At 45.5% G+C, this 27,916-nt stretch overlaps 2 protein-coding genes across 4 annotated transcripts; both read left to right on the forward strand.

Moving 5' to 3' along the window:
• The first annotated feature begins 1,211 nt into the window (after positions 1 to 1,211).
• On the forward strand, positions 1,212 to 14,832 carry cers2b (ceramide synthase 2b). 2 transcript variants are annotated; one of them, XM_080005300.1, is made up of 11 exons: positions 1,212 to 1,622; positions 6,087 to 6,260; positions 7,320 to 7,437; positions 7,692 to 7,810; positions 9,954 to 10,011; positions 10,174 to 10,224; positions 10,367 to 10,459; positions 11,449 to 11,577; positions 11,968 to 12,074; positions 12,175 to 12,328; positions 12,555 to 14,832. In XM_080005300.1, exons 2-11 carry the CDS (start codon positions 6,088 to 6,090, stop codon positions 12,699 to 12,701), a joined length of 1,149 nt encoding a protein of 382 aa, XP_079861426.1. In that variant the 5' UTR covers positions 1,212 to 1,622; position 6,087; the 3' UTR covers positions 12,702 to 14,832. The 2 variants fall into 2 exon arrangements, with proteins under 2 accessions (XP_079861426.1, XP_079861427.1); XM_080005301.1 differs by lacking the exon at positions 12,175 to 12,328 and having other exon boundaries at positions 12,555 to 12,655.
• A 759-nt stretch (positions 14,833 to 15,591) lies between these two features.
• Positions 15,592 to 27,754, forward strand: arnt (aryl hydrocarbon receptor nuclear translocator). 2 transcript variants are annotated; one of them, XM_080005292.1, is made up of 19 exons: positions 15,592 to 15,868; positions 16,708 to 16,801; positions 17,700 to 17,738; positions 17,835 to 17,882; positions 19,553 to 19,766; positions 20,256 to 20,469; positions 21,178 to 21,280; positions 21,570 to 21,635; positions 21,805 to 21,890; positions 21,986 to 22,062; positions 22,183 to 22,317; positions 22,434 to 22,508; positions 22,966 to 23,117; positions 23,987 to 24,071; positions 24,581 to 24,768; positions 24,935 to 25,130; positions 25,280 to 25,448; positions 25,536 to 25,672; positions 25,763 to 27,754. In XM_080005292.1, the coding sequence occupies exons 1-19, from the start codon at positions 15,832 to 15,834 to the stop codon at positions 25,841 to 25,843; spliced, it is 2,196 nt and encodes a 731-aa protein (XP_079861418.1). In that variant the 5' UTR covers positions 15,592 to 15,831; the 3' UTR covers positions 25,844 to 27,754. The 2 variants fall into 2 exon arrangements, with proteins under 2 accessions (XP_079861418.1, XP_079861419.1); XM_080005293.1 differs by having other exon boundaries at positions 25,283 to 25,448.
• The last annotated feature ends 162 nt before the right edge of the window (positions 27,755 to 27,916 follow it).

Consider the following 27,916-nt stretch of genomic DNA (forward strand, 5'->3'; position numbering starts at 1 on the left):
TACTGGAACTGACCTTCTTGTTTGGATGTAATTCATACATAGCCTTAAGAAGACTGAATTTGTGTGAAGAAAGTCCTATTTTGACAAAACACAGACTAAAGAGTTTATTTATTTATAGGTTTATAAAATACATTATTATGTGAGGGCGGTTGATTTACGATGTGCAATAAAATATTTATGTTCCCTAAAATGGATGAACAATTGTGGATTAAAAGAAAAATCGTGATCATCATTTAGGCCATAATAACGCAGCCCTACTTCCCTGCGGCGCAGGGAAAATGGGGCTTCCTCCGTGTAGAATCAGTAAGGATCCCCACCAAAAACATGCACCACACCGTCGTCTGACCAGCGACGGACACATGGAACCAGGTCCCCAGGCGCGTCGTCGAATGCTGCCCACTGCTCCGGGCGGAGGAAGGACAAGCCAGGATGGGTTACATGCCTCCCCATTTCACCGGCCACCATCCGAAGCGTGTGTGTGTGTGTGTGTGTGTGTGTGTGCATGTGTGCGTGTGTGCGTGTGTTTGCATGAATGCATGTTTTGTTGTGGTGCGCTGTGTGATTATTAAAGATCCATCTCAAAAACCACCCACAGCCGCAAACACCGCCCGATTAATAGAATTACACTGAAACCAGACCGAGAACGAATGAACTTCTGCAGTCGTCACACACACCGGAACAGAGCCAAAGCATAAGGCCGGCGACGCTGGATTTCTGCCTGCAGCTATATTATTATTATTATTATTATTATTATTATTATTTATTAATATTTTATTTTTTTGATTGTTGTGCATATTTAAGGAAAATATTTTTAAATTTAAAATACAATACATCAAATGTGTATTACCCCGAGAGGCCCACGGACCGCAGTTTAGAAACCCCTGGTCCGGACCCATGTGCGTGTGTGTGAGCGTTAGTGCGTGCGTGTGCGTGTGCGTGCTCTCACGTGCCCGCACGTCATCTCCGCCCCTCCCTCTCCGTTACCCCCGCTCCTCCTCCGCCGCCTCCTCCTCCGCCGCCTCCTCCGCCGCCTCCTCCTCCTCCTCCGCCTCCTCCTCCCTCTCGCGGCTCGCGCAGTCCCGTTCTGCGCCCGGTCCGGCCCCGCGCCTCATCCCGAAAACCGGAGCGGCACAGAACGACGACCCGGACGCGGCGCGATTCGAGGCAACCGCTGTCCCAGGCGCGGCGGGGATTATCAGGGGAAGACAAACATGCTCGTTGGGCAGCGGCGCTAACGTCCCGCTGGCCGCTATTCTGTGTTGATACCGCTGAGCCCCAAAACAGGAAGAGAGGGGGGGGAAGGAGCCAAAAAAAACTTTTTTGGGTTTTCCCTGAATGGGAAGATGCGGCTGGGATGTGAACGTTAGGCCCGGACGCTGAGCACCCACCCTCTCCGCAGCCGCACCGCGTGGGGACCCGGGAGGAGGGCGCATTTTTTTATTTCTTTTTTTTCTCGAGATTAAAAAAAAAAAATCATAAACAGCTTGTTCCTCGTGTTTTGTTTTTTTTGTTGTTTTTTTTTGTTGGTGTTTTTTTTTTGTTTTGTTTTTTGGTAAAGTCGCCATTCGATTCCAAGTCGGTGACGTCACCCCAGAAGCGGGGCCACGCGGACCACAGCAGAAGTAAGTACCGTTACGCGCGTCTCAAAGTGACGTCATCGCGGCGACCGGCGTTTTATTTGCTATAGTGGAGAGGGGGAGAAATAGCTTTATTATAGGAGCCGACACGGCAAAGTGTATCCGTGACGCTGCTCTGCCGTGGGGGTCAAAACGGCCGGCGCGCGTTGCCCGTTCAGTGACGTGACGTCCTCTAATCACGATGCGTCTATTCACTTGATTCGATATGAGATCGGTTTGGCTGTAAACAATGTCCCGAGTGTTACTACGTTGTTTTCTATTCCCATTGTTTACCTCCCTCCAGCCTCCAGTGCGATCTCCTGCCACATTTTTGTCAGTCGGCCATGATTACTTTATTGTAGTCGGGTGCCCCTGGACCAAATGTCCGCGTTTCAATAGAGGTTGTATGATAAACAACATTTATCATTATTATTATTATTGTTATTGTTATTGTTATTTTTGTTGTTGTTTAAACGGGGTAGCCACATCTAGAATGGCTCTCCTTTTCAAGTGGGCCCTGGCCAAGAGAAACAGCACATGAAACAAAAAACACACACAAGCAGATCAGACAACATGTGTTTTAAAAAGGAAGATTTTAATTAGAATAAAATGATAATATTAAATAAGTGTATGGAGGATTATAAGTGAAAGCTGCCTTGTAGATAGATAGGTAGATTGATCGATAGACAGACGGATGGTCTTTGTGTGCAAAACAATTCAGTTAAGTAAGAAGCGAACGCTCATCATTTCATTTTTAGGACTAAATAAGTGATGCATTATAGCGGCGCCATTTATTATTGATGGGCGATTGGCAGACCAGCCATGAGCAGCAGCTGGAGGCCCGCAGGACCACACAGGCCCGGGAAGTTATATTTTATTGAACACGATCTCGATTAGCTCATGTCCCATTTCACCCCACCGTAAATAACATCATCAACGGAGAGCGGACGGCGTTCACCAGATCTATCAATCAATAATGAGAGTGTTTACCAGGAACACGTCCTTGGCCGTGTTTCTGCAGATATCAGGGCTGTCCCGCCGGAGACTGTGGTGCTTAAGTGGTCTTTGCCCCCCCCCCCCCCTCCAGGCAGGACAGCCTCCCCTCAGAAGAATGGACGCTGCCCACCTCTATTCAGGGGGAAGTGTCTCGTAATCAGGGTTTTTTTTTTGTCACTCAGTGGGAAGAATAGACCTCCAGTCGGGATAAGAACATCAGCATGACAATAATCAGCTCACACCTTGCTAGGCGGGTCTATTCAGGCCAGGGTCTTTTCTGCTCATACACCCCCCCCCGATGAAAACTTAATCAGAGCCACACAGGTCAGTGTGAAAGGACTGAAGTTGAATTGCTGCCTCGCTATCTAAAGCCCCGGCGATAGGGTCACGCCGGAGGAGCATTTATGTCTACAGGGACACATGTTTTCGCTGGTTGTTTTCTGCGACCTCTTGTGTGTCTTGTTTACTTTTTCCTCAGCCAAATTTGCGCCGGGCTGTCCGTATGAAATTAAGATGCTTATACAGACGGCGACGGCGACAGGCGATGTCGTGTGACTCACCGGCAGAGTACTCTGGAAATGTAGGAAATGTGTGAGGCGTGACCAGAATTACAGCAAATCGGCCGTGTGCACGGGGCATGCCAGCCTCCTAGACGTGCACCTCATCCCGCAGCATGTGTATTAAAGATTGAAAGGTGCAATCACCTTCATCAATAATGCATTTATAGCAACATGGAGGACAGAATAATATTAGTGCATCCATTATGCACATTATTCAGTCAAATGTGTATGGACGCCTGTGTGTGTGACCATGTGTGTGTGTGTGTGTACTCGTCATTCAAGTGAAGACACATAGACTTGTAAAATACTATGTACTACTGGATTACATAGTATATTATATTCGATGCTGTATATGTAATCCAGTAAAAACCCAACTTTCTGCCTTGACTTAATAAATAACCTGCTCCATCTAGAGTTTGGTCCAGGGTCCTTACTTTAGATTATCAAAACATGTCAATTTGTGGTCATCAGATGTGACGTGAACTGGCTCAACCCGCCGTCACCCCGTGACCCCTGGAAAGCCCCGGCCGCCCCCAAGTCCAGTGTCCGCTCCCCGTGTCAGCTTAGAAAGTCAATGCCGTAAACAAAGCTTTGGATGACTCTTAAATTCCATAGGCTTTGATTCATCCATGGAGGACGCCATGGCAACGGGAGCACCCCCTGTGTGTTTACATTCTCCAAATATTCTGGGATTCGGTACCAGGTTCTGGTGTGGTCTGTTGACGTTATGCCAACCTTATATAATGCTTAGAAGTGAAATAGGAATGTAAACACTCACACGTTTAATCCTTTTGTCCCTCTTTACATGGGAATCCGGAAGATAGAATGAGTGAAGGAGAATGAATGGAGGAGTGTCACAGATCAATAGAGCTCAGAGTAAATATTTTGACTCACAGGGGGATTGGTTGGCTTGATTTTTTTTTCAGCTAGGAGCTGTATCTGCTTCAATTCACCACATCCTTGTGATATACCATCATTATTAGGGAGGGAGAGTGAGAGAAAGAGAGAGAGAGAGATAGGGGAAAAAATGAGACTTCCTCTCTCCCTCCCCTACCAGAGGCATTCTTCATTTTTATTGGGTCAGCAAAATGGCCAGAGCCCAATCACATGATCCCATGAGCCAATGGGATTTTAGGAAGTTTTGGGCAGCTGTTTGGAAAAGAGCTGATCAATGCTGGATCCAGATGATCCGGACGTGCATGTAAGCATAGACGTAAACACACGAGCCTTTGCAATAAACAGAAGAAGTGAAGTGGAAGAGTTGCGCATGTCAGCCTTCGCCTGTGTGTGTGTTTGTGTGTGTGTGTGTGTGTGTGTTTGTTGGCCTTAAATCATGGCAAGCAAACCGACTACTACCAACATGCATCACTCTCTGGCCTTTGCAAAATATAAATTATTCGTGACACTTTGCATTGTTTGGATACTTCTGGGCCAAGGAGCCTATCTATCAACTCTGTGTGTGTGTGTGTGGTGTGTGTGTGTGTGTGTGTGTGCGTGCGTGCGTGCGTGCGTGTTGGGGGGGGGGTCTTCCGACAGCCATTTTGCTGCAAAAGGACATGGGGCGGAAAATAATTTACCAAACTCATCATGGCCCCGCCTTAGCGACCGAATTGTGAGCCTGGGCTTTTAGCGTTCGCTGTTAATGTTCTTCTCCTGACAGTAATTACATCTTTAGGGCGCCTCATAAAAAGTACGAGTCTCTATTAATAAATTCAACATAAAACACTGGTTTCTGCATAAAGTGTTAAGCTGATTTAGTTGCTTCTAAGGCTCTTTTTAAGGGACTGAAACCACCTCATCCATTTATAAGCACAATGCTCTGCCGAAACATGTTTGGTCCCGCTATTTCTTAACAGTGACTACATCCGTACTTCCCCTACTTCCCATTAACCCCGTTCATTGTATGTGTGCGCGTGGGAGCGCGCGTGTGTTAACATCTTGATTCCTATTCAAGACGCGGTCTTGGAAAGTCCTTACACATGGCTTCCATTCCCTCACTCAGGGAACCCTTTCTGATTCATGCCAGGGGGGGAGAAGGGTGGGGTTAGAAGTGGTTACGGGGGGGGGGGGGGGGGGGCAGGTCCTGGCGAGCTGCCACGGGTGGAGCGGGAGGTGGGGCGACGGGGGGGACGGGCTCGCGGGATGTAGGGTGCGGGGGCGGACGTAAGCGATGAGTCACGCCTCGGGTCCTCCAGATGCCGGCTCTTCCGAACGCCGCTCCTCCCTTTTCTCCGCAACGCTCCCCGACCCTACGGTTGGAGCGGTTCCCTTCTCCTCCCCGGAGTGGTTGCAAACGCCACGGCAGCTGCCGGCCGTTGAGCAAAGGAGCCCGAGTGGGGACGAGGGAACGAAAAAGAGACGTTGCTCGGCTGTTTGTGCGGGTGCCCGTCCCTCTTGTTTGGCCTCCTCGTGTCCAAGTATTCTGTGCTTCGATTCATGCGTTACGGCAAACCTACGTCACATTACTTCACGTTTGGTCATTCAGCATAAGCTTTTGTCCAAAGCAACTTAAAGCTCAGGAAGTACATTTTGTGGCCAGTATTAAACCAACTACATTTCACAGTCACAGCTAAACCGCCTCGAGGAATAAGAAGCATTTGTGGCGTTTTTAAGAAAGGAAAGTGTAAAGACATCCTCCGATAACCTTCCAGTGAGAAACACAGGTTGGGAATTTATTTTTCCAAGTCCTTTATTTTATAAGTCTTTAGTGCCAGCCCTGGCTGTTAAACTGCAGATCTATTCTCGTATAGTATACATAGCCCTCCAACTACTTTTAAATTGAGAATGGAATTTCAAATTCCTTTAAGCTGTACTTTTTGTGCGGGTGCATATATTTTTTCCATTGTTTTCAAACGCCGATCACGCCCTTGTATCGTTGCTAACATGTCCCCATTTTGTGTCCCGTGTTTTGCAGCATGTTGCGGGGACTGAGCGAGTGGTTTTGGCAGGAGCGGCTGTGGTTCCCGGAGGGGCTGGGCTGGGCCGACCTGGAGGACAGGGACGGCAGGGTCTACGCCAAGGCCACCGACCTCTGGGTGGCGTTGCCCATCGCCTTCATATTCCTCGTCGTCCGCCAGGTCTTTGAAAGGTCGGTCACTCCGTCAACGGGACTACCTCTGTCTCCGTGTCCTCATCCGTGACATGGCTACTTTACACGGATATATTCTACATTTAAACATTTGGACATTTGGCAGAAATGATCGGCAAAGCCTTCGATAGGAAGCCGACTGCGTAACAGTCGTTCCGTGCCCCATCGTCTCCTCATCCGGCCTCTCCTCTCCTCCTTCGCTCTCTCTTGCTCGGGTTCCCTTGTCTCCTTTTCTATGCCTACCTCATCTACCGCATTCCTGTATTTCATGTAATTTCCTGTTGCCTTGTCGTGATGCTCCTTTCTGCATTTTGTTCACATTGCTTCAAAGGATTTAAGGGGTGTTCCATCAAACTGAACAGTGTGATCGCCTTTCCTCAAACCTATACTGCACTTGAGCTTCTTCGGGGTCTAATCTCAATAAAAGCAGCCGAACATGACGGAAGGCCCCTTTTTCCATTATTAGCAAGACCAAAGGGCATCTGTCTCTCTTGTACTTTCATTGATTTTGCTTCATAACTCTCCTCTAGAGATGCACTAGTAATCATAAGGGGGTGATTGACGAATCTCTGAATATGTTTATGAGATCAATCTGTTTACATGGAAATGTATGTCGACTTTTACACTCGTCACTCTAATTGAGATGTGTTTTACTTATCTGTACAAAATAAGTGAATTTGTAAATATATTAGTCGATAAAGACTGGCAGGCCAGTAGCCTGAATCGTTCTTCTATTCTTCCGGAAACATGTTGTGTTTTTGTTGCCTATCCCTGCCGGCGCTACTTCCTATAAGATGTGCCATGACTATGTTATATGCTGCCTTTTACCCAGGATATTTTTATTTGCTGATATATCAAGCTGAAAGATACTTATTATTATTTATTTATTTATTTATTTATTTGTTTATTTATTTATTATTCATTATTCATTATTATCATTATTTGTATTATTATTATTATTATTATTTTTATTATTATTATTATTATTATTATTATTAATACCTTCTTCCTCTTACAACGTCTCTGCCTCTGTTCTTGTGTGTCTACATGTCGTTGCAGGACGGTAGCAATGCCTCTGGCTTCTCTCCTAGGGGTGAAAGAGACAGTGCGGATCAAAGCTTCCCACAACCCCACACTGGAGTCCTTCTACTGTAACGTCACCAAGAACCCAACACAGGTAGACACACACACAATACGAGAACCTGTTTTGGAAGTGTACTCGTTTTTTACAGCAATCAATCCTAACCACCTTTTATTGTTTAGATGGATTTTAAAGGGTGTTGTAAACGCCACCATCGGTTTGATGTAACACAGATGTGTGGAGCACTTGGTTCATAATCCAAAATGTTCCCGTTGATGCCTGTGGCACCGGGTAGCAGTGTCATTGAAGAAAAGAGTTGTAAACACAGTCGCCCTGTGTCGTCCTCTCAGAGTTCGATAGAGAGACTTTGTAAGCAGAACGGCTCTTCAGAAAGACAAGTACAGCGGTGGTTCAGGAGACGCCGGAACCAAGACAGACCCAACCTGCTCAAGAAGTTCAGAGAAGCCAGGTACAGACAGACACACACACACACACACACACACGCACACACAAACTTGCGCGCGCGCGCACACACTCTCAGATGTATAGGAGTGATACAACAAGTTGAAACAGCTGCCACTCTTGCGTTCCTCAGGCAACGTGAGCGCATGTCTGGGGGCCAGTGTGGCTGTCTATTAATAACACACGCACTCATTATAATACCACTCTGCTGCATCTGCTTCCATGCCTGCTACCCCCGCTGCATGCATGCACACCCAAATCCCCACCCAAGTTCAACATGCCACTATCCCCCATACGCCAGCACACACTAGAGTAGCTCTGGGCCCCGGAGCCGGCGGCTTGCTGAATGTTATTTTTAAGCCCTAACCATTTACAGTAGCCGAAGCATGGTTAAAATAACATTGTGATCACGTGACAAGCCAATTAAAGTTTGCATTCTTCGCTCACGCGATTCGCCGTATGACACTTAACGACGTGGTGGATACGCCGACGCACTGACGCTACATGATCACATGCAAATAGTGTGATGTGTTACACACACTTGAACAAGAACAGGGACTTCCAAAAATGTTCTGGTAATGCACGATTCCTGACCCATGTTCTGTGCTCTGTCTCTAGTTCTTTTCGTTACCATGTGTCCCATTGTCATGATCGCCCTCCAAGTCAGAGCTTCACAAGGGCTTTGCTGTACGACCTGTTTAATATATGCGTGTAGATCTGGCGTGTGCGTGTGGGCGTGCATCCATGCATATGTATGTATGTGTATGAGAAAGAGTAGGAGTAGGAGGAGGAGGTATTAGGAAACAGATATCTTCCATTTCAAAAATGCTTTGAAGTGGAAGATATCCATTTCCTCTGTGGATTGATGGACACACACCGCAGCTGATGCGGGCGTGGGCGCGTGTGTGCGGACGGGCACGTGATTTGTTTGCCACACCTCGGTGGCGGTGTGTCTTTCACTGCGAGCGTATAACAACATCCATCCCCTGAATTTGGCTATCATACCTCCGCAAACAACAGGCTTACTGTGTCCTGCCCCGTTCCTCCCGCTATGACCTCTGTGGGCATGTCCCTCCCTCTACGCCAGCTGATTTTCCTCCGGGCCTCGATACACCACACAGCCAAGAAGCGCAAAGCGAATTTCTAATTCAGCGTATTACGCGTCCCGACTGTTTGATGATGTGCCTGCCATTGTTGAGACTACAGCGCTAAAGGCATGGACTTTTTTTTATAACCCTGTTTTAAGGCCTGTAGGCCGCCACATCTCAGTTCTTGAGGACACACTTCAGCCGGTTAAGAAGTCAAATGCGGCGTCGTTCCATCAGAGCTTTGCTGCTACTTTGATCGAAAGTCTCACTTGTTTGCATGTAATCACTGCCCTGCAAGGAAGAAACAAGAAAACATTGGAAAACGCCGCTCATCACTACATGCTGACTGCACCCAAAACACAACGGGACACATAACCTGGAAATGAATCATAACTGTCTGAGCTCTTGTTTGTCATGAGTCATCAGCCACAACGCGCTGTTCACAGAGAGAGCCTGACAAAATTAAACATTAAAAAAATAAAAAAGGTTCAAGCCTGTTGCAGCTTCTTCGAAGCATGACTTTTTTTTTTTTTTTTTACATCGAATGGGAATCTGGCCCGACGATTGGCGTGGCTGTGAAAAATCGTAGCCAACTGATTGCGAAACCGGAGGTGGAATCTGCAGATTTGTTTTAGTTTATCATGGCTGTAAATCTGCACTCTGCACTCCTTCTCATCCACTTGTGTGAGAGGCTGCAGGGCAGAAGCCTACAAGTGTGTGTGTGTGTGTGTGTGTGTGTGTGTGTGTGTGTGTGTGTGTGTGTGTGTGTGTGTGTGTGTGTACAGTATTTGCACAGCATTGATCAAATTCCTCAAAGTCATACTCTGGTGTATCACTGGACAGATATATGCATACACATGGATGTGTGTGTGTGTGCGTGTGTGTGTGTGTGTGTGTGTGTGCGTGCGTGCGTGCGTGCGTGCGTGCGTGCGTGCGTGTGTTTTGTGTGTGTGTGCGTCCGTGCGTGCATGTGGAAGTGCATTTTCGCGGAACATGTGTGTATTTCCCCTCCGATGACTGAGAAGGAGGTGTGAATGTCTGTGTGTTTGTATTCTCTTGCAGTTGGAGATTTACGTTTTACCTTCTTGCTTTCATTGCTGGCCTGGCCGCCCTCATCGATGTGAGTACTACCGTTGAAATAATCCTGCCATGCCCATCATCCATAACTGATAGTTCCCATGGTAGTTTGTCTGGATTGTGATAATGTCCCAGAGTCAGTGTGAGTTGTGTGATATTTGTATTTGAACCTTGTCTTTTCCCCTCCTCTATGTGTTTTTCCCAGAAACCCTGGCTGTATGACCTGAAGGAGATGTGGGAGGGTTTTCCTGTTCTGGTATGTCTCTCAAACGGCTGCACTCCCTGCATAATACATTATGGATAGTTGACCTAAAATGGACTTGATGCACATTAAGAAAATTAATAAAATAATGCATTATACATTATTTATCTTGTCATGCTGTGTCTCGCCCCCCCAGACGCTGCTGCCTTCTCAGTACTGGTACTATATGATAGAACTTGGTTTCTATGCTTCTCTTCTCTTCAGTGTGGCCTCCGATGTCAAGCGCAAAGTAAGCCAGCCCTCCTCGATTCCTTATTCAGATTTTTTGCTTTTTTAAATCTCCGTTTGATTTAAGGTTTTAGGAAGAGACGTGATAGTATCTGTGGCCAACATAGACAAAAGCAGAAGTGTTTACAGCTTCATAACCTCTTGTTGGAAGGCGCTTCGATTTCTCCTCAGTGACACTCGCATGCATACAGTCAATATTTTCACAGATGGCCTCAGTTTCCTCATGTCACTGATGTACATAGAGGCATTGTCAGTAATAGGCAAATAGGGTAAAAAGCCCTTGTGGTGCCTTTGAGGAGTCATTGTTGCTCCGTTGAAACAACAAACAGTTATATACATTGAGGTTTTTTTCTCAAGCTTCGGGCTCCCAGCAAGAGGGAGTGTACGTCCATTGTAATGGCATCGCATGATGTTTCACTTCAGACAGTATCCAGGAAAATATTCTCTTCCCGCTGTCTGATATTTTTGTTTTGGGATATGACACTAGCTGTTGTTGGAAAAGTAGTATTTTCTTGCAGTTCATTTGGTGTAGTTGAGTTTGGCTGTGTCCGGGTGGGCTTTTTTTCTTTTTAATGTCTTTTGCGTTCTGTGTATGTATATACGTATTCTCGTGTGCCTATTTTGGTTTGTGTGTGGTTTTTGTGCCTGTGTTTGTGTGTGTGTGTGTGTGTGTGTGTGTGTGTGTGTGTGTGTGTGTGTGTGTGTGTGTGTGTGTGTGTGTGTGTGTGTGTGTGTGTGTGTGTGTGTGTGTTGACTGCGCTCAGCGTAGGTCAGATTTACCCCCAGCACGGCGGGGGTAAATCTCTCAGACAGGCTTCGGCGGGGGTAACACTCTGTTCTGAAGGAACGCCGTGGAATAATGTCCTGCTTTAACCGCAGTGTCACCATAGCACACGGACGGGCTCAAAACCTGAAAATTAAGAAAATATAAAGATATTCCCTTTGAATGGCAAATAACGTCTCTCTACCCCAACGCGTCTCCTGTTGCAGGACTTTAAAGAGCAGATCATCCACCATCTCGCCACAATACTCCTCATCAGCTTCTCCTGGTGCGTCAACTACATTCGTGCTGGAACCCTCATCATGCTGGTGCACGACTCATCGGATTACCTCCTGGAGGTACCCCACTGATCACCTGGTGATAAAGTGTGATTGTAGTGCATTCATTCTATTTCCATGAGGCGAGCTGACCACTTTGGAAATGACCAAATTGGCTGTTTTAAGGCCAATTTGGCGTACCTCCAGGTTACATGCAGTGGCGGTAGTTGAAAAAGAAACCGCTAATGTTACTATCACAAAGTATATCTGGCGCCTTGTGTTGTGCTGTTAATGCCTGCCAGAAATACAATTCTTTGCCTTAATTTCAGGAACATAAACGTACAACGATTACATTTTCATACAGGTCATTCGGTTGAGATTGAAACTGACGCTGCACTGCCACCTTGTGGGGAATTTCACCGTTTTTGTGCCGGCATCCTCACAACCGTCCTCCCTGTTTCTCTTCCCCAGTCCGCCAAGATGTTCAACTACGCCGGCTGGAGGAACGCCTGCAACTACATCTTCATCGTCTTCGCCGCCATCTTCATCATCACACGCCTCGTGATCTTCCCCTTCAGGTGCGCGGAGCCGCGGGTCGCGCGCGCACACATTCTGTGCGTTGTTGTTCTTTTGCGAAGTGACCGTGTGTGACTGACTGTGGCTCCGTCTCGAACGCAGGATCATGTACTGCACGTGGATCTATCCGGTGACTGTCTACAGTCCCTTCTTTGGCTACTACTTCTTCAACGGCCTCCTGCTGGTTCTGCAATGTCTGCACATCTTCTGGGCCGTCCTCATCATACGCATGGCTGTACGCTTCCTCACCAACAATGTATGTAAACGCACAGCAATACCCACGTCCATTCAGAAATGGCCACGCAAGCACACACACACACACACAAGTACACATTGACGTCTGCGGACATTTATTGTTCCCACAGATGTTCTGATAATAGCCAGAGCTCGAGCACCGCTTCGGGTGGAAGGTCCGCTTTGGTAGACGGAGTGTTTCCAAGAACCTCAATCTATTCTCTGCCTCCCTCCTTTTTTTTTTTTAGGAAAAAGTAGACGATGAACGCAGCGACAAGGACGAGACGGATGAATCAGACGAGGAAGAGGAGGACGCGAAAAAGGAACTGAAGAGAAACGGACCGGTGCAAAACGGCCATGCGGTCCACAACAACAACCACCGCAAGGCGGAGTGAAGAAAGACAGTATTAGGACAAAATAACGCGGGAAGGACTCACATCCCCCTCACCGAGGGGGAGGGAAAAAGAGAAGGGAGGAATAAACAAGTGGATGGAGGAAGGAAGGAGGAGGCAAGGCAATCCCTAAAGTGAACAGTAAGAGTTTGAGGAAACGGGACAATACTGTGTTTCCTGTGTTTCTAATTGCAACACGGGTGTTGGGATGCGCTTCCCTCGGTGACACAGCCTTTGTCAGACATACAGTACATTTACACACACACACACACACACTCCCATGGACACACACGGTGAAATTAAGGAAATGCCTTATTTGTAAAGCCTCGGTGTGATGTAAACCCTTGGACTAGTGTTCCCTCAGTGTAGAGATGGGGGAGGGCGATAGTATCGAGGCGGATGAAGGTGGAGGAGACGGCGTGGCCTCCATTATAGCTTTTCTTGCCATCGTTGTGTGCCTTACAGCCAACCATTGACTGTCAAGCGATTTGTTCAATGCAATTCCAATGCTCCCTGTCCATGACCTATTTTCCGTTTGTGCCTTTTGTGTTTGACACTAAAATCAAAGAAAGCAAGAGTTAAGTTTTATGAACCTGAGAAGATAGGGCATTTACTTTCTTTTTTTTTTTTTTCTATCTATGCAATTATGGGTCTGTTCAGTTCCCACAATGTCTTTGCACATTTTAATGTATTAGACTAGAAAATGTATGCAGTATACCTGTGTGTCTCTCATCTCCATTACAGAAGCAAACGGCCGCTCAAAGGCCCTTCATAACGCAGCCTGCCGCTTTGGTTTGGTCTCCAAACACAGAAGCGAACAGCAGGCTGCAAGAAACGGCCGATTCAGAGTGTTCTTTTCTTTATTTTGGTCAATTGTGCCAAATCTCAAATCACGTTGGAGCCGAGACAAACACGGCTCTCTCTTGTCTTTCTGCCTATGTTCTGCGTCTGCTGTAGGATGCCTGGAAAAACGAAGCCGCTGCAGATCTCCCCTTTGCGATTCGACTGGCTTAAATTGTGTTCATATTATTCGTAAGGTACAAGTAGCCCATCGTTGGTCGGAGCAATAAAAGCGTGATCTGCTTAACCCAATTAATTTGTTAACCCAAACCTTAACCATATACCGCGATCTGTCCTTCTTGTAAATAGACTCATTTTAGTAGATAGTCTGTTTAGAAGAACTGCACACCGTGAAGCCGTTGTCTTATTCCGACTGGCTGCGTACAATGCCTCCTTTTAACAGGGAGATTTTCCAGCTCTACAAAGGATGACATTGACAGTCCCTGACGCAGAGAGTTTTAATCACTGACACCCGGAGAGTTGAGGACGCTGCCGTAACATCAGTGTTTCGTGTTCGCTGTGAGGGGAGTTTGAACGCCTCCCTCCCGCTTTCGCTCAGATTCCGCTCAAGGCAACTTGGGCCGGTTCGTCCGGAGCCGTTGCTAAAATGCAGTGATCCTCCCCGTGTTAGGAGGCGCGCATGAGTCTTGGTATGCGTGGGTGTTTTATTTGTGAGATTGGGAATTAAAAAAAAAAAAAAAAAGGATTGCCCAATGCGAGAGTCTGGGGTTGTGTCATCCTGGAAAATGATTACATTGTTAGTGTTTTCTGCAAATAATTGAAAGTATGGTTCCTACTATAAATGAATTTAGTTTCTATTTCTGTCCTTGTTTCACTCTTAATTTAAATAAGACGAACGGATCGTTATGAAGTCAGGTTTTTATCAAATCAACCAGTTGTCAGAAATGTAAAGGGATACACAAAGTCCTCGTTTTGCTGTTATTTTGTATGTCAAGTGCCTTATCTGTAATGTGTTGGCTACTCTCTCCCCTCTCCTGATCGCCCCCACATCCAGTTCCCGTCGCAGTCGCCTCTCCACTCCATGATACGTAAACCCAGCAACACAAGTCGTGTCCTGCGTCCAACCGCTCTGTTCCCCCTCCCGACTGCCTGTACATATTCTTTCAGACCACGGCCATTCCGCCACCACCTCTTAACAATACTGACCAACTACAGACCTCTCCTCCCCATCAACACGGAACAAACAGCTGTCCTTCGATTGCATTCTCTCCCCTTTTTTTTTGTGTTAAATGATACCTAAGTATTGTTATTAATAAAGAAAAACACCCCGAACCCCGACCAAACGCAGTCGTCCGACGTCTTGTTTTTGTTGCCCCTGTGGGTTTTCTGTGCACGACATGAGAGGACGCTCAGAAATGCAAGGCGCTCTGGTTTTCTTCGGCTCGTATCGCGCGTCTGAATTGCAAAACTGAAAAAGCACATTTCTTTACCTTCACTATCTTCGCACAAGTTCCAAGGGTCTGTCCGGTGCAAGGTGTTAATGACAGGCTGTTCAGAACTGCGTGGAGAGTTCAATATTCTTCATCATTCGTTTTGACCGAGTCTTTACTCGCTGCTCTGCTGCCTGCAGGCCAACGGGGAAAACGTTAAGGTTTTAAAAAGAAATCTTTTTGAAAATGGAAAACTCACACTATAATCAGTTGGTTTTTTTCTGTTTTGAAGTCATTTCACATTTTATTTTTATCTACTTATGCAATTGCCGCAGAACATTCAGAGCGTAGCATTGGCCACAACACATTAGTATAACTATATTTTTGGTGTGTGTGTGTGTGTGTGTGTGCGTGCGTGCGCGGCTAATCATTGTTCATTTGAAGGTTTGTTGTATATATATATATATATTATTTTTTTTAAATCTCTTTATCGCCTTTTCTTTTGTTCACCTTAATCTTTGGCGTCATCTCAGAACTAGAACTGGGTTTCCCACGTCGTACGTCATTTGTATCCAGCTCGCGTGACGTCCAATAGAAACCGGAGGAGTGACGTCAGCTCGCGTTCACCGCTAACCCCGGACGCCATCTTGAACCTTGTCGGGGGTTTAAACTGGGCTGAAAGCAGGGAAAGCGGCTGTGGAAACGGATAGAGTTCGTCTCTCCCCGTCGTTTTTCTTTGCAGCCGAGGGGGGCTGCCGGTGCGAACGCGGCATGGCGTCGGAGTTGGACTGTTCGGCGTGAGAGGCACGGGGCGTGAGGGAGCTGGTTGCTAACTGGTTAGCGTCGAGCTAGCGCGGTGGCTGGAAGGTTTTCTCCGCAGCTCAACTTGTTTTTGTTTGTTGATGTTATTCGGTGCGGAAATGTCCTCTCCGAACTCAGGTAAAGTGCTGCTCAATTGGGATCAAATGAAACATTTCCGTGCGACTGTCAAAGTGCTGAATGCGCATCGAGTGTGCCCAAACCTCACACTTTACCGATGGCGTGACAGCAACAGCTAACGTGAGTTTGCTTCCAAGCTAAGCTCTAGTGGCCAGTAATAGCTGTGTCCGCCTGAATACAGTTGACACTCTGGCTGCTGCTTGTGCTGGGATAATATTACCGGAACATTGGACATATTAGCGACTTGCTGTACAGTTCATTATTTCATCGTATTCGTCGTCGTGTTTGGGTGGTCACCGCTTGAACCCGTGTAGACAAAGCAGTTATTGGAAGCAAACTCTGCTTACTTACGTAAAGAATGTCAACGCATACACATTTCGAATTGTTGACACAGAGGTTTGTTGTTTATGTTTAGGTTGATTGTGTTTTGCCAATTGTCTCGTTTCAAACTTTATTTTATTTTTTTGACGTTTGTATAGGGCTATTTCTTTTCTGTTTTTATTTTCGTCACCGTAGTTTGATTGCCTGTTTGTTTTGATGTGAGCTATTGACATTTCCCTCCGGAGATTAATAAAGTAGCTATCTATCTATCTATCAGTCTGTCAGTCAGGCCTTTACTGACCTGGGTGTCTGACAACGCTCTTTATATGTTGCAATAGATGTGTCATTATGTAATCCAGAGTTTCATAGTCTCAACAGCTCATCCAATGGACTGTGCTGGGAAAACGATTCTTGATTGGGGCATCAATACTAAGTGTTTGTTCTCAACTGATTAAAACGCCGAAGCATCACCTCCTATGCATTTTTTAATTAGGTACTTGTTTCTCTTTTCTCAATAGATTTATCGAATCAAAATCTGGGTTTGGGGGCCAGTGAGGCCCAAGCAACTGGTGGAGCCGTTGTACCTAAAGGGACCAACAAGCGGCGAGCTGCGTGAGTATTTCAGAATCCAAGAACTGTTTCATGTACGAGGAATTGCTGGAAGACTTGGTGGATTGTAGTGCGGGCGGAGGAATATTGCTAACAGCCTAAGAAAACATACAAAATGTGCTCTATTCACCAGATACAAGACAAAAAAATGTTATGACTTGTGCTATGTGGCAGCTAATGCCGTGGGCACACTGCATGACCTTCAAAGTCATCAGGTCGCCGAACTGTTCACACTACACAACCTTCTGTCTTGTGATCGGGCGTCTTTCAGTCTTGTGGTTTGCGCACTACATGACTGATCGGTGACAGGGGGTCACACATTACAAGATCTTTCACCAGGACACCCTGCCCCCCGTCACCCCGTGTCTGCTCTCACCGGCTGTAGCTCGTTGCGTCACTCCCGACTCAATCCCGACACGACCAGATATAAACATTCTCGTGAGCAGTTCACACGGCACGCCGATCGTTCACGGTGGCGTGCCATGATTTTCCTCCGATCTGGGGCTTTGATCGGCGAGTGGAAAATCGGCCCCGAATCACGTAGTCTGAACTCAGAATACGGACGCAAGTGTTGACTGAGTATAGATATCAATATAGTTCGGATATTTTCTACGTGATGAATACTATGTTTGCAATAATGGGTTTCTGTTTGTTTGGGGGTGGTCATATTATCCAATAGTTGATTTTGTCCAATATCGTCCCCATATACTTTTCTACTTTTCCACATCGGTGTTGTTCACATCCAAGGTGTCTGTGTCTTGTTCCATAACTGTCCATCACTTGAGCGATCGGATCAGCACCTCTGTGTGTACTTGAATACCGTCCCGTGGTATATTTTCGAATAGATTTGTTGATGTTCGTACGAGGCTACAAGTAATAGGTTTTGTCCTCGTTCTCCCAGGCCAGATTTTGATGACGATGAAGGAAGCAAGCTCTTCAGGTACGTAGGTTATTGTCCTTACATAATTGGCGTGTTGGTTTGTTTGGCGAAAAGCTGTCGTTACATTGTCGGCATATCACTCCTGTTTTCTCACAGATGTGATGACGAATCGGGGGGTTCCAATGACAAGGAGCGATTTGCCAGGTAGGACAATTTACAAGATGGAAATGTGATGTGTGTGTTCTTGTAGGGAGGTGCTTTAATGTGGAGGCACGTATATCCTTGCTGTTGTTCCCCTATTTACTCTTTTCTTTCTAACACACTTCCCCTTTTAACTTTGCTAGTGTTCTTTTGGCCCTGTTTTTTAGAGGGTTGGTTTTATTTCCAGGTTTCTGGATGGAAAAACTTGCCAGGTATGGCCTGTACTATTCTGGAAGGCTGCCTCTTTTGCTTCTGTTTAAACCAATACTGTCTTGTCTGGCTCTTGAACCTTCTTTTGAAAGCACAAAAATATAGATAGTCCTAATGTTTATTTTATTTTTTTCCTGTTTTACTGCCTTGTACAGGCTGGTTATCTTTTTCTTGCTCTAATTGATTACTCAATGAAAGTCCTCCCTCGCTCGCCAGAAGTAGGAAAATCAAATGACTCATCAAGAACCAACTCAAAAAATAGTTCAACCTTTCATCACTGCTTATGGTTCTCAGTTTCAGAGCGAAGCTTGTTCTGAAGAACAAAGAGCTGCTTTTCTGGATGGAACGATGAATTATTACAGCCTTGCTTTTTTTTTTTTTTTTTTTCCATCTCACACAAAGGCTTATATCCATTTTTTTTTTTTTAAGTGTAACTTGAAAAACGTTCACGGCCCACCTGGGGAGCTCTCACAGTGGTCGAAAAACACTGAAGTAGACTTCCGATATTCAAAGTCCTGGAACCTTTAAGCCATACCCAGATCCGAACCAAAAGGAAAGTTTCTAGCAGCTTTAAGGTTGAATAAGAATAAGAAGAAAAATCTTTAATCGTCACACACCACACCACAATACATCACACCCACACACACACACACACACGCACATGCTTTGGATGGTGGCCGGTGAAATGAGGCCTCTGCATTTAACCCATCCTTGGCTTGTCCTTCCTCCGGGGGCACAGCCAGGAGTAGTGGGCAGCATTCGTGGAGGCCCCCGGGGACCTGGCGATGAGTGTCCATCGCTGGTCGGACGATGATGTGTGCATGTTTTTTTGGGGGGGGTCCTTACTGACGTTAGGTGGAGGAAACCCCATGTGAGCACAGGGAGAACATGCAAACTCCACCCAGAAAGTCTCCTATTTGTGAGATAACCCGCCGGAGCACGGTGCCAACCGCGCCCCAGGCGAGAATCGAACCCAGGACCTTCTTGCTGTGAGGCAGCAGTGCAATGCACCCTCATCAAACCTTAATGTCAAAACCTAGGTTTATCTACAGCGTTGTTCCTTTACAGCAAATATACATTTTTACTTTTGGTTATCTCTTCCTCTCGAGCAACACTCCTCTCTCTCCCCCTCTCTATTTCTCTCTCTCCTACTCTTAGGAAAGCTGAAGATTATTTTTCATACCGCATTTCCTCTCTATCACTCAGACTGGCTTTGGAAAAATCAAGCTTTCTTGCTTTGCCACTATTATTTTGAAAGCTCATTGATTATATATTATGGTTTTGTGCGTTATTTCTCTCACTCGATCTCAATCCCACCTCCTCCCAATTTGCATATTGCATTACATTGCATTACATTGCAACATTAACTCTTAACTCTACTCCATGTTGTCCACCTGCCCGTCTTGTTTCCCCATCTCTGTCCCTCCTCTCCTTGCCACATCTGCCTCGTTCCCTCGCTCCAGGGAGAACCACAGCGAGATTGAGCGGCGGAGAAGAAACAAGATGACCGCTTATATCACAGAACTGTCAGACATGGTTCCTACCTGTAGTGCACTGGCACGGAAACCAGACAAGCTCACCATTCTGCGAATGGCCGTGTCCCATATGAAGTCTCTGAGGGGGAGTGGTAACACTAACGCAGACGGGACTTACAAACCATCCTTCCTGACTGACCAGGTACTAAAACAAGTCACTTGAAGAGAAGTCTGTTCACTCAAGCGCCATCTTGGTTCTCGAACTGTTAGTTTGTAGCTACCAAGTCGTCGGCCATATCTGAAGTTCTGTACATATGACAATACAGCATTGTATTTAGAAGAACTAATGAATTGCTAACACAGTGCTTTGTTTTTTGTTCTAATGGACACTGTTGTCATAAGAGAAGCAGTTTTGAATTGAATGTACCATACAGCACTCCACTCAAGAATGACATAACATGGAAGATGAGCGTGAACAGGAAATTTTAATTTGTGTGTTTTCTTTATGATATGAACAGAAGGGTGTGGTGACCGGCCAGTTTTTCTGACGCGATCTTAAGCTATTGGTGCGGCCATATTTATTGTTGCAGGTCTCCATTTAAAATCGACTGAGTGCTAGTTGAGAGACGCCTTTGTGTGTTCAAGTACCCCATCGTTGAATTCTTGTCCTCAATGCCTTCTCTGTCTGAAGGAACTGAAGCATCTGATTCTGGAGGCAGCGGACGGCTTCCTGTTTGTGGTGTCCTGTGAGAGTGGCCGAATCGTTTATGTGTCTGACTCCCTGACACCTGTCCTCAACCAATCCCAATCTGATTGGTTTGGCTCCTCCCTCTACGACCAGCTCCACCCTGACGACACAGAAAAGCTCAGGGAGCAGCTCTCCACGTCAGAGAACAACAACACAGGTCGGATCTTAAGCTATTGGTGCGGCCATATCTATTGTTGCAGGTCTCTCCATTTAAAATCGACTGAGTGATCGACTATGTCTCTTCTATAATAATACTGACTTATAAGAGGTGTGTGTGTGTGTGTGTGTGTGTGTGTGTGTGTGTGTGTGTGTGTAATTTTTTTTTTTTTTTAATAAACTCATACACACAAGCTTTGAACTATGAGAGCTTCTCACCCCTGTCACTGCAATGATGGAACAAGCTACTCCGTATTGTTAGAACGACCACAATGCTGTCCACATTTCGAGAGAGACTGAACATATGTCTTTGGGTTACACATGGACCACACCGACACTTAGCACTCAATCTCTTAGGAACCTTCAGCCTCTCCCCCCATAAAACTAGACTAATGCTACTTTTTAAGTCTTTGCTGCCGATGTCTTTGATATGCCGGCCGCTAATGACAAATGTTCTTATTGTTAATCTCTGGGGGGAAAAAAAGTATACTGTGTGCTAAATGATGTAATGTATAACTCAAGACAAGGCTTGATTCATTTGATGTCATAGTTATTAATTATCGCAGGCAGAGAGACTAAGATAAGTAAACATATAATGTCATGACAACGCGGATGAAGCCTGACAACCTTTTCACAAAAGGCCAATAAGAAACATTCCACGTGGGCCTGAGTAAATGTGTTTTGTGTGACTGTCATTTGTTCTGTGAAGGGAGGATGTTGGACCTCAAGACAGGAACCGTAAAGAAGGAAAGCCAACAGTCATCAGTCCGAATGAGTATGGGAGCTAGGCGGTCCTTCATCTGCAGGATGAGGTGTTACTCTAACCATCTATTACTTCTAATGATGATGTTTGTAAAGATAAGGGATGTGCAAATTCCATTTCCATTCCATTTTTTGCACAGATTAATAGTACTAGGTATTGCTGATACATGGGACCGATACAAATACTTTGTTTATTCTTCTTATTATTTTCCACTAATTGATTCATTCATTGCCTGTTTTTCGGTGTCGTTACATTTTTAAGTGCATGAACACAATAATTTGCACAATAGTGCTTAGCTGTCTCGATTGTGATTTACTCAGCTTTGTTTGTGTGTGCAGGTGTGGCTCATGTACAGTGGAACCTACGTCCATGAACAGACTCAACATCCTGCGGAGTAGAAACAGGTGAGCCAAATGCAGCTGTTATTTTTTTGTTTGATTAAGCAGAGGCATGTTCTTGAGGAGGTCATGTTATGAGCAAGTACTCTGGGGAAGAGAAGCACCTTACCTGTAGCCAGATTCACATGATGACAAAGTAATGACTGCACTCATTATAAGTAATCTAACAATTCAGGAATGGCTTGGGTCCAGCCAAGGAAGGGGAACCCCACTATGTAGTGGTCCACTGTACTGGATTCATCAAGTCGTGGCCTCCTGCAGGTAACCTAATTAGGTCAGGGGATGAAGAAGATATGATTTGTTGTTACATTATGCAATATGACACAAGGTAAACTTGGCTGTGAACTGTGTGTTAGGAGTGTCTCTTACAGATGACGAAACAGACAACACTCAGGGGAGTCGCTACTGTCTAGTTGCCATTGGAAGACTGCAGGTATGTGGGTGCAGTTTGTAGTTCTCAATGAGGGTATGGCTCCATCTGCCCTTGATATAACAAGCCTGTTTCCTTAACACTGAAATGGAAGTATGTTTTTATTTTTATTATTATTTGTAGGTGACTTGTTGTCCTGGTGACTCGGATATGAATAGCATCAGTGTTCCAGCAGAGTTCATTTCACGCCATAACTGCCAGGGTACCTTCACCTTTGTAGACCACCGCTGCATGGCCACCGTGGGCTACGATCCCCAGGTGGGTCTCAAAGCCTCGGGCTGCCAAACAGCAGCAGTGCTTAAACAGCTTGGTTCCTTGGCTACAGTGTTTTAGTCAACTGTGGGCTAAAAGTTTGTGTAATGTTGTTGAAACAGGAGTTGCTTGGAAAGAACATTCTTGATCTGGCACACCCTGAAGACCAGGGCTTGCTGCGAGACAGCTTCCAGCAGGTAGGGGTGTGATGTGGTGTGAGGTGTGTGGGTTGGATACCGATTCTAGTGTCAAACACATAAGAAGCTGAGTCATGTCAGATATAATGGAAAACTGACTTGAATGTGTGTTGGATGTCGGTAATGTATAAATTATTTTTACTTCAATGATTGTGTTCTAATGATCCCAGTAGCAATCAGAATGGCTAACTGGATCTTGCGGCACAGGTGCCATCAGAGCAGCCTGCACTATGGCTAGTATGGTCAAACGATTTACTCAGCCAAAACGTTATGAAACATAGTCATCCCTTCATGTTCTCTGTGCAGATACTTACTACTTAAATTTTGAGATCTAAATGACTGTTTTAAAGTATGATAGCCAGTTGTTTTACGTTAAACAGCGAAGGTTTTAGGGCTCTATAAAATAAATTGGAAAAAGTATTATTGATGCCCTCCTAAGTGCTACTTGTGTTAACAGGTGGTGAAGCTGAAGGGCCAAGTTCTGTCGGTGATGTTTCGGTTTCGCTCTAAGTCCAGAGAGTGGATCTGGATGAGAACCAGCTCCTTCACCTTCCAGAACCCCTTCTCAGAAGAGATTGAATACATTATTTGTACCAATGCCAATGTCAAGTGAGTCATTTATGTGTTAAGATAGAATAAGGCTCCACATTTCGTAATAATAATTTCTTGGGCAACTATTGCACAAAAAAAAAAAACATGATTCACGGTATTGATGATGGTCTTGAAATCCGATTTTTGCATCGTGAAGGATATTGTCTGCATACTGTTTAATTACCTCTCAGTTGCTCCAGACCCTCACCCCAGGCCTTTTTAAAAGTCGGTCTGATCAATCTCTCACTGCACTCTCCTCTGCATCCGCTCATGTTTGCGGGCAGTAGAACCTCCACTCAGGACCCCCTCACCCCACTCTCATCCCCGGGGGGCTCGTTGCCCCCCTCCCTGGGTCAGAGCAGCCCAAACGGCCCTGCAGTGGTTCTCAGCCCGGTGGAGGTTGTCACCAGGTGAGACCAGACTGGACCCGCACATCCTCCCCCCTGCGTCGGAGAGCGGGGGCTCTCTCTTCACGGAGGACTTCTGCTGCCACTTTATTTAAACCTTTTTTTTCATTTCCACCTCGCTGGGTTGTTGTTATTGTCCTTCTGCATCTCCCTGTAGAGTCTGACCACTAGTAGTGTTTCCTATTTAGAAGCATGTCGTATATTTAATCGAATGACTCGTGGCAAAAGAGAGGTAATATTAACACAGCTGGTGTAGCATGCGTGACTAGTATGTGTTTCAGCAGACTGTTTCCATGGTGACTGGTGGTGGGTCAGGTGCGAAGGTTTGTTTTGTCAGCAGGTGTTTGGGATTTCTGGCTCAGCGGTGGAGGACATACAAAAGGCCATGAGGCTGGCCAGACTGTGCTAACTTTAGCTCCTCTCGTCCCTCTCCCCCCTTTCTGTCCCACTTTCCCTTCTGTCCGCCTTTCGCCCATGTAGGCAGTTGCAGCAGCAGCAGAACGAGCTGGAAGGGGGTGGAGGAAGAGATGGACTCTATGAGGCTGCACCGATCGCCCTTCCACAGGTTGGGACCCTACATCTGAAATCTCTTTTTTTCCACCAGAATAGAATATATTCAGTGCCCTTTCTTTTATTTGTTAGATGATTATGGCCTTTTTATGGATCACAATAGCAGGATGTAACTTCCTGCCAAGCAAAATAGGCCCAAGCTCCTCACAACCTCCCTCTATTGTCACTGGAACCAGGGCTGCTTCCCTGCAGTGTTGTAGTCACACACAAGTCCAAGGCAAGTGTCAAGTCTCCAGTTCTTCAGTCCGAGTCACTGGGTCCACGTCCGCTCCCAAGTTGTATTTATCGTTCTCATATAATTAAGTTGAAAGGTGCAGATAGTGAAGTCTACGTTGAGTAATTCTAACTAGAGTCCCAAGTTCCAACTTGTCTACTACAACACACGCATCTCAACTAATATTTAGAAATGTGTTATGACTCCCCCCTATTGTAAACTGATCTGTGAAATCACCAATATTTGGGAATGTGAATGTTTGGAATTTGACCGGGCCATGTGTGCCGCAGATGCCAGTGCAGGCTGTGACAGCAGCTGTGCCGGACCTCAGAAAGGGCTTGGAAAAACAGGAGCTCTACCCCTCCCTTTACCCCGGTCCGGATCACACCAAGAGCCTGCCCTCCACCTCCACCCCCACCACTCAGATCTACCCTCCAGCCAACAACTACCCCCCTGCCCACTCAAACGACGCATACAGGTAGACATCCTGTTAGTTTGATCTTCATGTTTAAAGGCGGGTGTATAATCGTAGGTCATGGCGTGTGTCTTGCTTTGGATTTAAGTGACGCGTACAGAACTGCACCCAGAACATGCCTCTCCTTTTTCTTACATTGTCGTTTTCTTGCTTTGCCAATTGTCCCCAGGCCGGTTAGTATGACCACTCAGATGGGGCAACAAGGCCACTCGGCGGGGCAAATGTTGGCGCAAATGTCCCGTCAAAATGGCGCACCTCTGTCGACCACCCCTTCTAGCACCGTCAGCCCCCTTCAAGGAGGGTCGGCTGCAGGTTGGCCTGGATCTGGGCCTGGTACGGCAGCCAGACCACCCTTTAACAACCAGGTGAGCGCAAAATAGGAGCAGCCTTAGGATTTATTTAGATGATTAATTAAAATCCAATTGATTAATTACATATATAAGGCAAGCAAAAACAAAAATTTTATACCAAAAACAAAATGCTTGAGAATCTGAAGTTGATAATTTCTCACCAGCAGGTGGCGCCCCAGGCCGCAAAGACGTTGTCTCCTCCATTTTCTGCCATGGGGGGATTTGGAGGTGGGTCATGCCAACAGATGCCAACAGGTGCTGCTCCCGCACCTTCTAACGGAGCCAACTACTCGGCCATCAACGCACGTGCCAGCCTCAACACCAATGGTTATGGTAGGTTGGGTGTAGGTTCTGGGAGGTTTTATTTATTTATTTGTTGTACTTGGTCCATTGTCCTCACCGCACTGCCCTCTTCCCCAGACGGCTCGCAGTCCACTGCGCAATTCCCCTCCAGAGCAGCAGAGGCAGTGTGGCCCCAGTGGCAGGGACAGCAGCACTCGCAGAGCAATGCAGAGCAGCACCCGCACGCTCAGGGAAACCAGCAGGAGATGTTCCCCGTGAGTCATTTCGGCCGGAGTGCCTCCTCCTCCTCCTCCTCGCTCCCCTCTGTCTATGTAGTAACTCTCCGTTTCTCCCCCCATTTCAAGGACGTGCTCTCCATGTTGGACCAGCCTCCCAGCTTCAATGAAGATTTTGAGATCCCCATGTACCCTTCGTTTAACGAGTGACCCGGCCAGGACCTCTACGCTCAGTCTCTTTCTCTTCCACACTATGTTCCACATTTGGCCCCTCGTGCTCTCTTTTTTTTTTTTTTTTTTTTTTTTTTTCATGCCATTACGTTCCCTTTAAGTAGCATTCTTCTGCCTTTATTGTCCCAAGGGAGGTTCCTCGATTGCACTCCTGCAGTTAAAAGATGGAGGGGTAAGACTGGACTGCAGACAAGTAGGGGAGGGAATCTAAGAATTGCTACTGAGGAGAATATACAGAGATCTGCTTGCCGTTGTGAGGATTATTTTGCTAGCGCTGCCCAAAGCTAACAACCTATGATGTAGATATGTGATCTATGAACAGCCAACGCACAATCGCACAAGTAGTACAATATCCATGAACTGCAACACAACAGTCTACGACCCTTTATCATCTCGAGTCGGAAACAAACACAAAAATGCCTTCCGCTTAAGGAATTCAGACTTTTGCTTTTTTTTCTCAGGCATCGATAAAGAGCTGTACTTTATTGTAATCCCTGTAGCATATAGATGATTCACTCTAATCAATAATGTAAAACTCTCAGGAAATTATGGGGATAAACAGCTTTGGTGACCTTTTTATTTTTTTCTTTTCCTTTTTATTTTTCTCATTCTACTATTTTGCACGCAAACCACCTCCGTTGGTACTTGCCTCACTCACTGTTTTAGATGCATGTTCATGCATGTCGGCACTCACACGGTTGCTTTGAGGATGCGCCTCCAGTTTTGTGCAGTTTTATTCTGAGTGACACTTTCTTCGTATTTTGTTTTGTGTTTGTTTTTTTCCCCTCTAGGTAAACACCCATATTTCTCCATCCTCCTTGGAATACGTTGCGTTTGCGTTCACTGAATATTTTACAGAGAGACGAAGCATAGAAACACAAATGTCTTGAGTGACCCTGTCGAAAATGTGTACGTTGTATATACACAGAATTAATTTGCCATGTACGTATTTAAAGTGGAAGCGTACCGTGACATTAACTAGCGCACAATCATCGGGTTTCTGACTTACTTGACTTCCTCTTTGCTCTATTGACCTGGGTTACTTGGATCACTCGTTCTTCTCATGCTGAACCACACGCAGATCTTTTTGTCCTCCGAGCGGCAAGTTTGTTTGTCCTTTTTGTAAAAATAATCTGAAAAACAACAATGAAAATATACAGCAATAATTAACAAGCAGGAATGATGTACTTCTAAAGCCATTATTTTCTATTTTTACTAGACATGATAGTAATGTTTGATTTGCCATGTTAAACAATTTTTTGATATTTCAGGCTTTTGGTCTTTTGACCTGTCCATGGTTGTTTTTTTTGTTGGTTATATTTTTAAAATGGTTTAATCAGGGTTGTATTTAGGATGAAAGTGAAACTGTAATGATGTCATGCCCTTCAAGAAGGATCATTTGCGTAAGATCTTTTTCCCAGCTTCTAATCCTCATTTTTGAGATACAAACAAGGACTTTGGCTGAAATATTGCCCAAAAAACACAAAACATTTTTAATGTTTGTTATATGGAATGAATGTTAGTCACATCAGATAAAACACAAGTTTTTTCAAGACTCAAAACATCTTTTAGCTAGTATAATTGTTTTGATTTGATCCTATTAATACAATGTTCGTTTGAAAACACTCGCACTCTCCCATGATGATAATGTGTAAATTGTATGTAAACCCCTGTCTATAGTTTTTATTATTTTAATTTGGAAAAGGGTGGTGCTTTGGTGACTGTCTTGTTATTGTTTTCAACTTCTTATCGTTCTTTGTATCCAGGTTTTAACAATGATGTGAACTGCAGTTTATATCACACATAAAAACACAATTATATAAATATACTGTTTATGTATATGAAATGGTAAACAAAAAGATATTTTTTAATTAAATTGTTATATTGTCATATTGTCATGTCATATATTTTTGTGTGAGGTACTGTTGTGCGCATAAGGATTTCAATCCTTGATGTGAAAGCAACAAGTGCTGTTGATTCCAAGATGGTCAGGTAAAGCTTCCCAGCCTCTAAAGCTGCAGTGCACTCAAGTGATTATGCAAGAGTCATATC

The sequence above is a fragment of the Zeus faber genome (genome assembly GCF_960531495.2).
Source record: "Zeus faber genome assembly, chromosome: 8".
NCBI classification, from domain to species: domain Eukaryota; kingdom Metazoa; phylum Chordata; class Actinopteri; order Zeiformes; family Zeidae; genus Zeus; species Zeus faber.